Source organism: Bison bison, unplaced genomic scaffold (assembly GCF_000754665.1).
Source record: "Bison bison bison isolate TAMUID 2011002044 unplaced genomic scaffold, Bison_UMD1.0 scf7180017864289, whole genome shotgun sequence".
Lineage (NCBI taxonomy): Eukaryota > Metazoa > Chordata > Mammalia > Artiodactyla > Bovidae > Bison > Bison bison.
Window position 1 is genome coordinate 191,959 of NW_011494861.1, and position 14,689 is coordinate 206,647.

The window sequence follows — 14,689 nt, forward strand, 5'->3', positions numbered from 1 at the left end:
TCTGTGGAAAATTGCTTCTTTGAGACCATCTAGAGCGCAAGTAGGGAGGAGACCAATTAAGGAAGTGATTGAAATAGCCTGAATGAGGTGATGTTGGCTTGGTTTAGGATTTTAGGAGTGGGGAATAGTGTGGAGTTGCTAAACTCAGGATATAGTTAAGAGATAGAAGGACAAGCTTGTTGGGAATTTGGATGTAGGTCATAAGGAATTAAGGGTGATCCTTAGGCTTAAATCACTGGGTAATGGGTGGTTTAGTTTTGTATGAGAAAGACAGGTAGGAGCATTTTTTTTTCCTCACTCAAAAGGATAGTACAAATGATAAAAAATGAAATGTATGTAGCAGAATGTAAGATTGGAGAACATAGGTGAAAGGCATACATATGTCCATCGTACTATTTTTTAAACTTTTCCATGGGTTTGAAAATTTTTAAAGATTGAGAGGGGGAAAGAAGAAAAAGGAGAACGTTGCCTTTGTAGTACATTTGCAAAGGACTTGGCCTGCATTTATGATTTTGAAGAACTTTGAAAAAAATGTTTAAAATGGTTTGTCCTTTGAACTTTAGATTTCAGTGTTTTTTCCTAATATGATTTTCAAACTGTTATTAAGCTCTCTTCTCATCTCAGGTTTCAGATCGACAGAGCTATCTTGTCATATCTTTGGTTCTCTGTGTTGTCTTGGGACTGATGCTTTGTATGCAGCGTTGTCGAAACACTTCTCAATTTGATGGAGATTATATTTCAAAACTTCCTAAAAGTAATCAGTATCCAAGCCCTAAAAGGTAAGTCAGCATTATTTCACAATTTTCCTCTTATTTGAGAAACTTGAGCAAGTGAAAGATACTGAGATAATTTCTCTCCCCATATGATTATCTTGAAACCAAAATGTTAAAAACTTGGAACTAGTGAGAGGGTCCTGTGCCTGGAAGGTTCTGTAGACTCTGATAGAGAAAACACTAAGTACATAAAAAACCCAGTAGTGGTTGTGAAAGATACTTCAATGTGGAATTCAAAGGGGGAGGAGGAGAATAGGTATTTTAATACAGCACCTTTTAGAGAAGAATTGGTGAATTTTTTTTTACATGTGGTATCTATAACTGGAGTGTTACCTTAGAGATAAGTCCTATATGGCATGTACAGTTTTCTAGCATTCACCTAACCCCAAATACAGAGTAAATTATATGTATTTTACTCATCATTCCCAATGTTGATTTTTCTTAATGTTAGGTGTTTTTCTTCCTATGATGATATGAGTTTGAAAAGGAGAACTTCATTTCCACTCATCAGATCCAAGTCTCTACAGTTAACTGGGAAAGAAGGTAGATTTTTGTGCATATGTAACATGTATACAGAAAAGTGAATCTAGCTTCCTTCTAGAACAAGTATAATGTCAATGTTGTGTTGGAGACCGTCTGCAACCGAACAGTGGGTGTGAGTGGCCTTTGTGCTGTGTCAAAGCCACTACCATTTCCACACTTTACCTTTGTTCCTAAAAGTCCAGAGGGTGGGGCGGGACGGGGGGCTTAGTTTAATTAGCCATTGATAGCCTGTTTGCACATGCTCCTGTTTAGAAGTATTTCTTTTTAGAAAGGGGTGTTTGAGAAAGTTCAGCAGATATGGAAAACCTGAATGTGCTCCCATAGTATCCTGTGCTTATCTGCTTCCTCTTCCTATACAGGTAGGACTCCTTTTGTCTCTAGGACTGTGAGGCACTTTATGAAAAATAAATCTTTTTCTTTTTTACAGTCCAAGGTCTATAATAGTATTCCATAGTCTAACACTTGATGAATACTTAAATTTAATAAATGAATGAATGTGTACTGAGTGGCTTTCATATATCAGTACTTTTTTTTAAATTTTATTTTTTAACTTTACAATATTGTATTGGTTTTTGCCATATATCAACATGACTTTTTAATATTAGTACTGTAATTAGTGCTTACTGAGACATATCTTCATAGCAATATTAAAATAATTAATCGTATATTTCAGCTAATGCTTTCTTAATAATCATTAGATTCTCTTTCTTTAGGATTTAGTAACTGAGCAGTGTGTTTCAATTGATTAAATCATTCAGGCAATCATTCCTGTGCTGCTCTGGTTTACTGTTACCATGAAACTTTACGGACTTAATCCGTAAACATGTATGTTTACTTAAAAATAGTAAATTTCTTCCTACTTCCTGCTCTTTTCTTTTTTTTCTTTTGGCTGATACGTCTTTTTATAATTGAATTTTTTTAATGAAGTATAATTTGTACAGGATTTTATACTTAATCATTTATAAAGTTTGGTGGATTTTCACAAACCACACATAACTATGTGACCATCACCCACATTAAGAAGTACAGCATTATCTAGCACCCCAGAAACTTCCTTGTGCTCCTTAGTCATTACCCATTTCCTCTCAGTAGAGTCACTGCTTATTTTGATATTGTGAGATTCACCATGTCGTTGAGTATAGTTGTAGTTAGTGTTGCCTTATGCAAACATACTATTCATTATTCGTTTCCATTGGATTATTTTCTTGCATACACACATCTGTTGGGTATATAGCAGAAATGGAATTGCTGGATCATAAGATTCTGTCTACTCCACTTTAGTAAATACCACCACACAGTTTGCCAAGAATGTTGTGTGAACATTCAGCTGTTTTTTAGAGTTCCATTTGTTCTACATCCATATTAAGATTTAACATTTAGTATTGTTGATCTTTTAGCTGTATTCGTGTGATTATGAAATACCAATATGTTGAGGTATTTTTCCTTCTCAGCATTTCTGGTCCCATTCTAAATTAGTTGAAAGCCTGACTGTTTCTTTTCTTTTTATGTAACTCTTCAAGGCCAGGTAGAATATAGCCTTTTGTACCTGATAGTAGTATTACTTGTATTTTAAACAACTGTATCATCTTGGTTCATCTTTATAATTTAAAAAGTTGAGTACAATAGTCAAGAAACTAATTCTGATTCTGCTATTCATTAATTCATTTATTTCTTCTCCTAATTTGAATTAAATATCTTCTTATGAAATTTACTATTGTCTACTTTGATTTTAGCCATCTTTGTACTTGCCTTCTTTTTAATTCCAAACTCTATGAGAAGGGCCCATTTCTTATTTTGTTTTCTTATTGTAGTAAAAAAACATACAACATAAAATTTACCAACTTGAAATTTAAGTTTCTCTTAGAAATTTAATTGTTATATATATACTTCAGTAATGTTTAGTATGTTCACAATGATGTGAAACAGGTCTCCAGAAGTGTTTCATTTTGTAAATCTGGAACACTGTATTTATTAAACAACTACCTTTTTTCCCCTTCCTCCCAGCCCCTGGTCACCATCAATGTATTTTCTGTTCTTGTGAATTTGAATATTTCAGATACCTTATATAAGTGAAATCATGTATTATTCATCTTTCTCTGACTGGCTTATTTCACTTAGCATAATGTCCTCAAGTTTCATCCATGTTGTAACATGTGACAGGATTTCTGTTTAAAGACTGAATAATATTATGTTGTACAGATAGATACTATACTTTGTTTATTTATCTGTTGATGGGCACTTGGGTTGCTTCTGCCTCTTGGCTATCGTGAAATAATGCTGTTGTGAACATGAGTGTGCAAATACGTCTTTAAGTCCTTGCTTTCAGTCCTGGATATGTAGTTGACCCTTGAACAGTGCTGGAGTTAAGGCCACCGAATCTGTACAGTTGAAAATACGTGTATAATTTATTGTTAGCCCTCCATATCCGTGGTTCCTCCATTTTTGAGGTTCTGCATCCATGGAGTCAGCCAACCACATATTATGTAGTTCTATAGTATTTACTGTTGAAAAAAAATCCACATATAAATAGACTCACATATCCATGTATAAGTAGACTTCAAACCCATGTTATTAGAGGGTCAGCTGTGTACTCAAGCGCGATTGCTGAATCATATGGTAGTTCTATTTTGTGAAGAACCTTTACAGTGTTTTCCATAGTGCTTGCATCATTTTACAGTTCCACCAACAGTGCATAGTGGTTCCAGATTTCTCCACATCCTCACCAATACTTGTTTTCTGTTTTGATAGTAGCCATCCTGATGGGTGTGTGGTGATACCTCATTTTGCTTTTGATTTGTGTTTCTCTGATGATTAGTGATGTTGATCATCTTTTCATATGTTTGTTGGCCATTTGTAAATCATCTTTGAAGAAATGTCTATTCAAGTCCTTTGCTCATTTTAAAACCAGGTTATTTTTTGCTTAATTGTAGGAGTTCTGTATATTCTGGATATTAATCCTGCATCAAGTATATGATTCACAGATACATTCTCCCATTCTGTAGGTTGCATTTTCACTCTGATGATTTTGTCCTATGATGGACAAAATCTTTTTAAGTTTGATGTAGTCCTCTTTGTCTCTTTTTGCTTTTGTTGCTTGTACTTTAACTAGTACATCCAAGATATCATTGCCAAGGCCAGTGTTATAAAGTTTTTATAACTTTTTGGAAAAAGAAACTTTGTAACACTGGGCTTGGATGTGACATTTAAAGTACAAGCAACAAAAGCAAAAACAAAGAGGACCACATCTATTTTAAGTTAATTTTTGTATATGATGTAGGATAAGGGTTCAACTTCATTCTTTCGCATGTAGATATCCAGCTTTCTAGCAGTGTTCATTGAAGAGACTGTTCATTCCCCACTGAATGGTCTTGGCACCTTTTTGAAGGTTATTTGACCATTTGTGTGAGGGTTTATTTCTGGACTGTTTTCTTTCCCCCTGTTGTTCTGTATGTCTGTCTTTATACCAGTACTGTTTTGATTACTGTGTTTGAAATCAGGCAGTGTGAGTCCTATAATTTTATTTTTCTTTTTCACAATTGCTTTGCCTATTTAAGGTACTTGGGATTTGATATGAATTTTAAGATGCATTTCATTAAAAAAAAGAATGCTATTGGAATTTTGATAGGGCTTATACTTAATCTGTAGGTCGTTTTGGTAGTATATGGACATCTTGACAATATGAAATCTTCCAGTCATGAACATGAGATACTGCTCAGTTTGTACCTTCTTTAATTTTTTTCATCAGTGTTTTATAGATTATACTTAGATTTGCATCTCTCACTTCTGTTGACCATCCAAGTAGACCTAAACTATTTTGATTTTTGTAATACATTTTTGTTGTGAAATACCAAAAAGTGCATAAAACTGAAATGTACAACATGCAGAGTAATTATAAAGTGAACACCTGTGTAACTAACACCCAGATCAAGAAATAGAGCAAGACCAGCACTTTTGGTATTGCTTTTTGTAGAGGTAACTATCTTGATTTTTGAATTAGTTGTCATCTTCATTTTCATAAGTTTTACCATCAGTGTTTGTGTTTCTCAGCAATACAATTGGATTTTTGCCTGGTTTTGAGCTTTTGATAAATGAAATTATACTATATATACTCCTTTTGCCTTCTTTCCTTCAACATTCTATTTGTAAGGTTCGTATACATAATTGTACTTCATTTTCAATATTGTATAGTATTTCAGTAACTGACTAAATTACAATGTAGTTATCCATTCTGCTGTGTTATTTACAGTTTGGGGTTATTACAGATAATGCTGGTGTAAACATTCCCTTTGTTTGTATATAGGCAGAGAGTTGCCTAAGTTTCTCTAGGAATATTTTTGTTGTTGTGTTGCTAAGTCATTTCCTATACTTTTGCAAGTCCATGGATTTTTGCAAGCCTACCAGTCTCCTCTGTCCATGGGACTCCCCAGACAAGAGTACTGGATTGGGTTACCATTTCCATCTGGGGTGGAGGGAGTGGGGGATGGAATCTTTCTGCCCCAGGAGTTGAAGCTGCCTGCTTGGCAGGCGTATTCTTTACTGCTGAGCCACCTGGGAAGCCCCCTCTAGGAATATTACCTAGATGTAAAATTGCTGGGTTGTAGAGTATGCTAATCTATAAGTTACAAGATAATGGCATACTTTTCCAAAGTGGTCGTATCAGTTTATCCTTCCACCAGTACCATGAGAATTTCCATTGTCTACACTTTGGCCAGCGCACAGTCAGAATTGTCAAGTTTTAAAGTGTTTGTTAACCTTATTTTAGTTATAATTTGCATTTACCTGATTACTAGTGAAGTTGAGCGTGCTTACTTAGGCCTTTTAATCATTTGACTTTCTTGGACATTGAAATTTTTGCCTGTTCTTTTATTTGGTTGTTTACCTCTTTCCTGTTGGCTTATAGTTATTTTTAAAATTTGTATCCTAATTGTTAGTTCGTTAATGTTGCAGATAATCTTATTTCACTCTTGAGGCTATTTATTTTCTTTTCTTTTACATGGAGTCTTTTTAAATAAGAAAAAGAAGCTTTTAATTTTAATGTAATCAAACTTCTGGGATTTTTTTTTCCCGGTGTGGTTATTGCTTCTTCTGTGTTGTTTAAACAGATTTTTTTTTTTTTTTTTACTGTTTGTGGATGATATTCTCTTATAGTTCTAGTGTTTGGTTTTTATTTTTAGATTTCTAAGATACCTGGAATTGATTTTTGTATGTGGTTTTAGGTAGGAAATCCATTGTAAAATTTGTATGAAATTCAGTTGTTTTAGGTTGCTCAGCCATTATTGGGTCTTTGTTTCCATGTTAATTTAGAATCATTTATTAAGTGTTTCATTGAAAAATTATTAGGCTTTTGGTTGATTACATTGATTCTACGTATCAATTTGGGAAGAACGTAGCATCTCTGTGTACTCCAAAAAGCCAAACTTTTGAAAGTTTTATTTCTAGAATATTTTTTGATGTTGTTGAAAATTGCGTTTTGTGTGTGTTTGTGTTTATTGCTGGTATGTAGAAACGCAGTGGATTTTGGTGCTATTGACATTTGCCATATTCTTTGATTCTCTGCTTGCTGGATCTTCGGATAGAGGAGTGTTAAAGTCTCCAGCTGTAATAGTAGGTTCATCTGTTTCTTCTTGTAGTTCTACCAGTTTTTGCCTCATGTATTCTGCCATTCTGTGAGATGCATACAGAGTAAAGATTGTTATGCTTTTTGGATAATGGACCCCTTTATCATCATGAAATATCCTCTTTATCCTGAATAAATTTCCTTGCTCTGAAGTTTACTCTCTCTGAAATTAATATGCCATTTTTGCTTTCTTTTGATTTGTGTTAGCATGGTATATCTTTCTTCATCCTTGTGTCTTTAATCTCTATGTATCTTTATATTTAAAGTGGACTTCTTATGAGCAACATATGGTTGAATCTTGTTGTTTGATCCACTTTTACAGTCTTATAAATTGGTGTATTTAGGCCTTTAAGTTTAAAGTGATTTGATATTTATCCAACTGTATTTGCTATATTTGTTACTGTTTTCTATTTGTTGCCCTCATTCTTTATTCCTGTTACTGTCTTCCACATTTTTTCTGCCTTTTGTGGTTTTAACTGAGCAAATTATATGTTTTCATTTTTTTCCTTTCATAGCATATGTTAAAAAATTATGACTTTTTTTTTTAGGGTCCCAGAGTTTACAGTATACATTTACAACTAATACAAGTCCACTTTCAAATAACACTATATTACTCTAGAGGTAGTACATATATTTTGTAACAACAAAATATTTCTAATTCCTCCCTTCCATCCCTTGTATCAGTGCTGTCATTCTTTTTATTTTTACCTAATCTTGTCTATTTACATAAGCATACTCAAGTACTTTGTTGCTATTATTATTTTGAACAAATTGTTATGTTATGGATTAAGAATAAGAAAAGTGAAAGTTTTTATCTTCCCTTCCTTTATTCCTTCTCTGATGCTCTTACTTTATGCAAAACTGGGTTTCTAACCTACCTTATTTTCCTCCTTTCTAAAGAACTGCTTTTTAACATTACTTGTAAAGCAGGTCTGTTGGCAATTTTAGGTCCTCAATTTTAGCTTATATCTTTGATTTTTTGAAATTTGTATATGATAGGCCTCGTTGTAGTATTTTGGGCATTTGTCCTGCTTGTTGTTCTAAGTTTCCTGGAGCTGTGGTTACAGTCTGATGTCAATTTGAGAAGATTCTGTCATTATTACTTAAAATATTGCGTCTATTCCTTTCTCCCTTCCTTATCCTCCTGTGTTCTCATTACTTGTACGTTAACACCTTTTGGAGTCATCCCATGGTTTTTGGATAGTCTGTTCAATTTTTTTTTTAAGTCTTGTTTCTCTTTGTATTTTAGATTTGGAAATTTCTATCATCATATTCTCAAGTTTAGTGGTTCTTTACTCAGTCTATTAATGAACCCAGAGGGATTCTTCATTTTTGTTCCTGTGTTTGATCTCTATCTAGCATTTTTTAAACTCCTTTTTAGAATTTTTCTGCTTATATTATCCATCTCTTCTTGCATGTTGTCTGATTTTTTTCAATTTACATCCTTAATGTATTTTTTAAAAAAATTCCTGATCTAATAATAATGTCAACATTTCTGTCACATCTAACTCTGGTTCTGATGCTTGTTTAGTCTTTTCAAACTATGTTTACCCTTTTTAAAATGCCTTGTAATTTTCTGTTGAAAGAGTATAATGTACAGGTCATCTCTAATTTATGATGATTTGACTTGATTTTTCAACTTTATGATTGTGTGAAAACAACGTGCATTCAGTAGAAACTGTACTTCGGTTGTTGATGTCTCCCTGGCTAGGAATATGCAGTATGATTCCATGTTGCCAGACAGTGGTGGCAAGGTCTCTGGGAAAAAATGACTTGCGTTTCACTTGACGGGCCTGGATTCCTGCTTTTCCTTCAGTTGTGGCCTGGGATTACTTACTTACTTAGTCTTGACAGCCTAAGTAAGTGCTGTTGATGCTGCTGCTAAGTTGCTTCAGTCGTGTCCAACTCTGTGCTACCCCATAGACGGCAGCCTACCAGGCTCCCCCGTCCCTGGGATTCTCCAGGCAAGAACACTGGAGTGGGTTGCCATTTCCTTCTCCAATGCATGAAAGTGAAAAGTGAGAGTGAAGTCGCTCAGTCGTGTCCGACTCTTCACAACCACATGGACTGCAGCCCACCAGGCTCCTCCGTCCATGGGATTTTCCAGGCAAGAGTACTGGAGTGGGAAGTGCTGTTGGTGACTTACAAAAAACATTGCTTTTAGTGGAAAATTCGATCTGAAAACCATTAGCAATCATTCCTAGAAGTAGACATCGTGTTTGTTTTTTTTTAAAAAGCAATTTGAATGAGATTAGTAATCTAGTAGAAATGACTATTTAAAGGAATCATTGGATATTTTTATATATTTGATGACTTTCTCTACAAGTTTCTAAGACATAATGTGAAAAATAATAATTCATTGAATCATGTTATTAGTAAATTTCTGGTACATGAAGTTTATTATGAATTTGTTACTTACAAACTTAACGCCTGCATCAAACCATAAATCATTTACTTTTAGTGGGTTGAATAGGACTAAAATCTCATAGCCCCTCTTTTATATGTACATTTATCTTGTCAGTAAAGCTGTCTTGAATGTGCTTAAAGTAATGAAACCTTAGAACCTTAAGTATTTTTGATTTTCTTATCGTACCAGAGTGTTCTGGTATTGATCACAATAAATCATAGTTTTGATCACAGTAAATCATAGTAATAAACAATTAGGAAAAACTTGTTAAACTTCCTTTTGTGTGTATGTTCCTTGAACTGACTTTCATACTATGTGCTTGTTGCACATAATTAACCCATAATTGCAACACAATGTGGACTTTAGTCTTTGAGAAAAATGTTCATATGATCTGTAAGTTTGGTATTAGCTTACCTGGTAATGTTATTTTTCTTATCAAGTTCAGAGGATAGAGGGTTCCCAGGTGGCTCAGTGGTAAAGAATCCGCCCACAAATGCAGGAAACACTGATTCTATCCCCAAGATAGAAGATCCACTCTAGTATTCTTGCCTGGGAAATCCCATGGACAGAGAAACCTGGTGAGCTGTAGTCCATGGGGTGGCAAAAAAGTCAGACACGATTTAGCGACTAAACAACAAGAGGGTAAAGCTGGTCCAAACAAGGATCCTTACTGTGTTGGTTGAGAGCCAGCTGTTAGTTAAAAACTCAAGTTATTCAATGATGACCAGTCAAGCCCAGGATAAGAATGGTGCCCTCTTCTACCTTGTTGCTTTTTAGGCTTACTAATTTCAAATGCATAAATATATGTTTAACCTGTTACAAATATAAGTTCATTGGTTCTGTTATGAAAATAATCATAAGTGGATAATAGTTATAGTATTTAATCATAGTAGAATCTACTTTACATTTTATATCTACCTTGTTGTTTTTTCTTACAGTAGACCCAAGTGATTTGTACATTGTAGAACCCCTCAAGTTCTCTCCAGAAAAAAAGGTAATGCTTTGTTTCCTTTCAAGTGTATTGGTGTGTTATGTGGATGTAGATGAAGAAATAGGTGAAAGTTTTACTATAACCTTTACTGGTCCTTAAACTTACTGTTTATTTTCAGTTATGATAATGATTTGTTTACAGGGTCTGCAAACTGTTGCCCATAGGCCATATATGGCCTGTTTTATTATGATCCTGGAACCATTTTTAAAGGGTTATAAAATAAAAGTGAATAGGAGAGAGAGTATGTGACCTGAAAAGCCTAAAATACTTAGTCTCTGGCTTTTACAGAAAAAACTTGCTGACCGCTTGTTGATACTCATTCTTTATTATCAGTGCATGTCAGACAGTGTGTATACCTATTCCTGTAATCCTCATATCAACCTGAAAATGATACTTTCCCCATTTTTTAAGTGAGAAAACTGAAACTCAGAATTTGTATCTTCTTTAAATGACCTATTAAAGAGGTGGCAAAAATCAAAATATACTTAGACTTTTTTGGTTACAAGTGCGGGTTTTTCCCATTTTGCCTCTGAAAGTAAGTTGTACTCATTAGAGGTCCAGGTAGCTCAGTGGCAAAGAATCTGCCTGCCAATGCAGGAGACGCAGGTTCTATCCCTGGGTCTGGAAGATCCCTTGGAGAAGGAAATGGCCACCCACTACAGTATTCTTGCCTGGAAAATCTCATGGAGTGAGGAGTCCATGAGGTCACAAAGGAGTCAGACACAACTTAGCAACTAAGCAAACAACGTTTGTCTCTAGGCTGAAGAACTTGACCATTAAAACCAAATAGCCTAGGATTCAGTCCTAACTTGGCCACTTACTGCCATGTAACTTGGACAGGAAATCAAACTTATGAACCTTAGTTTTCTCATTTGGTAGTCAAGGACAAAATGCTCACCTTTCAGGGTTAGTAAGATACACATGAAAGCAACTGGAAGAATATATAGCACATAATAAGCATTCAGATACCTAATCTATATTCAGAGGTGACAGATAAATGAAGAATTTGGTTGAGTAGTATTACAAAGTGGAAAGCTAATTATGGCAGTATCTGTATAGAACATAACAGTATGTTTTGCTGTTTATAGTACTTCCACTTTCCACCAGGAGGTGGCACTTTACTCCAGTAGCTCAGCTCTCTGAATGTTTGATTAGGTACTGTCATAGGTCTAATTCCTACCCTTTCTTTTACTTGTGTTAAAGAAGAAACGCTGCAAGTACAAAACTGAAAAAATTGAGACCATAAAGCCGGCTGATCCATTGCACCCTGTAGCCAACGGAGACATAAAAGGAAGAAAGCCTTTTACAAACCAGAGAGATTTTTCTAATATGGGAGAAGTTTATCACTCTTCTTATAAGGGTCCTCCATCTGAAGGAAGCTCAGAAACTTCATCACAGTCAGAAGAGTCTTATTTTTGTGGCATTTCAGCTTGCACAAGTCTGTGCAATGGACAGTCTCAAAAGACAAAAACTGAGAAGAGGGCTTTGAAACGAAGGCGATCTAAAGTCCAAGACCAAGGAAAATTGATAAAAACTTTAATACAGACTAAGTCAGGATCACTGCCGAGCCTGCATGACATAATCAAAGGAAACAAAGAGCTCACCGTGGGAACATTTGGTGTTACGGCAGTCTCGGGACATATCTAAAATTAATCAAACTTTTCATAGTGGAGACTTTTCCTTGTTGTTATTTGAAGAACAGTCTGTGGTATTTGAAGGGTATGGGGAGGGAGAACATATTAATGGGAAAAGTATTCAGAAATTATGATTTCTGCCTTTTTAAAAAGTAGGTGGGATTATGTCAATCTTGGTTAATGAGCTGCAGTTTTACAAGACTGCAAGGACAATGGTAGACATTTTATAAAGATGTTTTTTCACAGATTAATTAATTACTGGGACAAAAGTAATTTGGAAGCCCAGTTCCTTGGGTGGGATAGGAATGAAAGCCTAAACCTCTTCCTTTAGCTTTGTTCCTATTTCTTGCACCTTCCCATATTTATGTGCCTTTTGTCTATTTATAATGCCACTGGAAGAGGAGGAAGAACTTTTTCTGTCATTTGATTTCTTTTATAACTTTGTTAGTTTTTGAAGCTGCAAACACTACAAGGCTTTAAAGTGATCTGCGCCTGGCGTTCAGTAAAAATCAGTTAAGACAGTGTAAAGATCCTAAAGACTTGGCCAGGTAGACTTTTGTTTAGCAAACTCACCTGAAACAGACACTTGATGGAATTTTTAGGTCTATTCTTCTAGGTAAGTGGTGATACTTTTAATGCTATTTTCAGTTAACTTATTCACACTAGTTTCCTTTGGTTACTAATTCAGTGAGAGGAAAAAACAACTACGTGATTTTTTTTTCTTCAAATGATTGGTATTTGCAAATAATTTTTTTTTCCTATAAATTCACGTGTTAAACACATTTAGCCACTTTTAAGGGTTTCCTTTAGCTATGGTACATTTTAAACATTCACAATAAGCACTAATCCTCTTGACTTTGAGATTGTTGTTTTCTCTTAAAAAAGGAAAATTTAAAAGTTTGTCCAGTGAGTCCAGGCCTCATAATCACTGCCTATGTACATATGCACAGAACCAGCTAGTGAGTTTGTCAAGCCTTGTCTAATTGGTCAAGTCTAAAGGGATTACTACTCCTTGGTGTTTGCTTTGTATTGGCTACAAATGTGCAGATATACATGTGTGTTGTCAATGTGTTTGTATTCATTTTGTCTCTTTTCTTTAAAAATAATTGGCAGTGACTTTGAATCAAATGATTTCTAAGTATGTGTTTATACAGTAATGGAGTAAAAGTGGAAAGTTTCTTTTTGAAAGGGAGAGAATTCACTGTTTTGTGTTGTAAAATTTAAGTTATAAGTTATTGAGCACTTTTAGTAATAACTTTTAAACTTGTCTAATACCTTATGGGGGTATTGTTCGTAATGTGACTTATTTAAAGCCTCTTTTGTTTGTTTAAGTTGCTGCTTTACGGTAACAATATGTTTTAGATGATTTACATTTTTTTCCAGTCTGTACAATTAGCCATTCAGAGCAAGAGGGCCTGATTGTATAGAAACCCATTGAAAAGAGGTCCAGATGAGAGCAGAGGTAGAGCAGGAAGTTACACCATCTGTGTGCAGCATCCAGGGTTGTGGAAAGAAGACTTTTAATAATATAACTACGGAGCTGTAGTGCCATTAGAAACTGTGAATTTCCAAATAAATCTGAACACTTGTCTTTATTAATCACTGGCTCTTCTGTTCTTTGAAGGAGAACTTACAAACTTAATACTCCGAACATAGATTCGTTTTTAAAATTAAAATTTTTTAAATTTTAAAAACGAATTTTTAAAATTAAATACAGCAGCATCTTGTTAAATATGTGATTACATTCAGCCAACTACAAACGGATTGAACTTTCACATAAATATTTTGTTCCCTATACAGTCAGAATTGCACCATTTCAAACACTGAAAGAGAGTTTTAAATATTCAGTGGGCTACACATATGTGCCTTCCTCTTACTAGGTGCCATCTCTAAGACTAATTTAAAATTTTTTACATATATAAATATAGCACATTTTACAATTTGGGGTTTGTTTTTCCTCTCTCAGATTATACTTACATGAAGGATAAAAGCAAAAAGTCTTGCCAATAATAGATTTGTGCCTGGTGAGAAGCAAATTATGTGTGTGTGTGTGTATAAAATAGGCTTTCAATGTTCCTTGGTAATTAGCTTCATTTTATTTCTTCTGATATTAAGAAAAGCTTTAAAACAGTAAGAAGAAACCGAGGGATCTGTAAGAGCAAGAATACAAAGTAAAGAAGTCCTTTTAATTGGATTTTTTTTCAGATAGAGTTATAAAATTTGAGGAATGAAATCATTTTATTAAGTAAGCCTTGCACAGAAAGGTAGCAGTTCTCTATTCTCTGTCACTACACCCCCCACACTCCCATGTTGCACCCTGACCTTTGCCAATCAAGGATTTCTTTCTGCCTAGCAGCAGCTGTTTTCAGCACTGTATCGCCAGTCACTGTGCTTATTTTGCCACTTACTTACTTGCCAGTTTTTGATGTGCCCCTAATTTGAATATGTAAACTTGTCTGCATGAATATAAAGTAGATATAAATGTATATTTGTTACTCTAGTCAAACAAATTTAAAATCATAGTATAATAACCAACATGTGCATTTGGAATTGTTTTAATTCTCCATTTTATATAACAAAACCATGCAACAGAAGCATGAGACATCCCTCCAAACAATACAACAATGATGGCTTTCTTAAGCTCCCTTTACACCCTGATTTTTCTTATCCCATTCCCAAATCATTTTTCTTTCACTAAAAGGAAAGTTCTCTTTGCTGTAGGGG

The 14,689-nt window shown here is 34.5% G+C and overlaps 1 protein-coding gene across 4 annotated transcripts in view; it reads left to right on the forward strand.

The window, feature by feature from the left end:
* Positions 1–13,564, forward strand: part of SUCO (SUN domain containing ossification factor) — a 90,335-nt gene extending 76,771 nt beyond the window's left edge. For 3 of the 4 annotated variants that reach the window (XM_010849832.1, XM_010849834.1, XM_010849833.1), the window contains 4 exons: positions 625–779; positions 1,225–1,316; positions 10,279–10,334; positions 11,535–13,564. In XM_010849832.1, the coding sequence (XP_010848134.1) occupies positions 625–779; positions 1,225–1,316; positions 10,279–10,334; positions 11,535–11,978 (747 nt within the window). In that variant the 3' untranslated portion in view covers positions 11,979–13,564. Of the gene's footprint in view, positions 1–624; positions 780–1,224; positions 1,317–1,584; positions 8,874–10,278; positions 10,335–11,534 lie in introns of those variants that run through there. The other variant, XM_010849835.1, reaches the window with a different exon arrangement.
* The last annotated feature ends 1,125 nt before the right edge of the window (positions 13,565–14,689 follow it).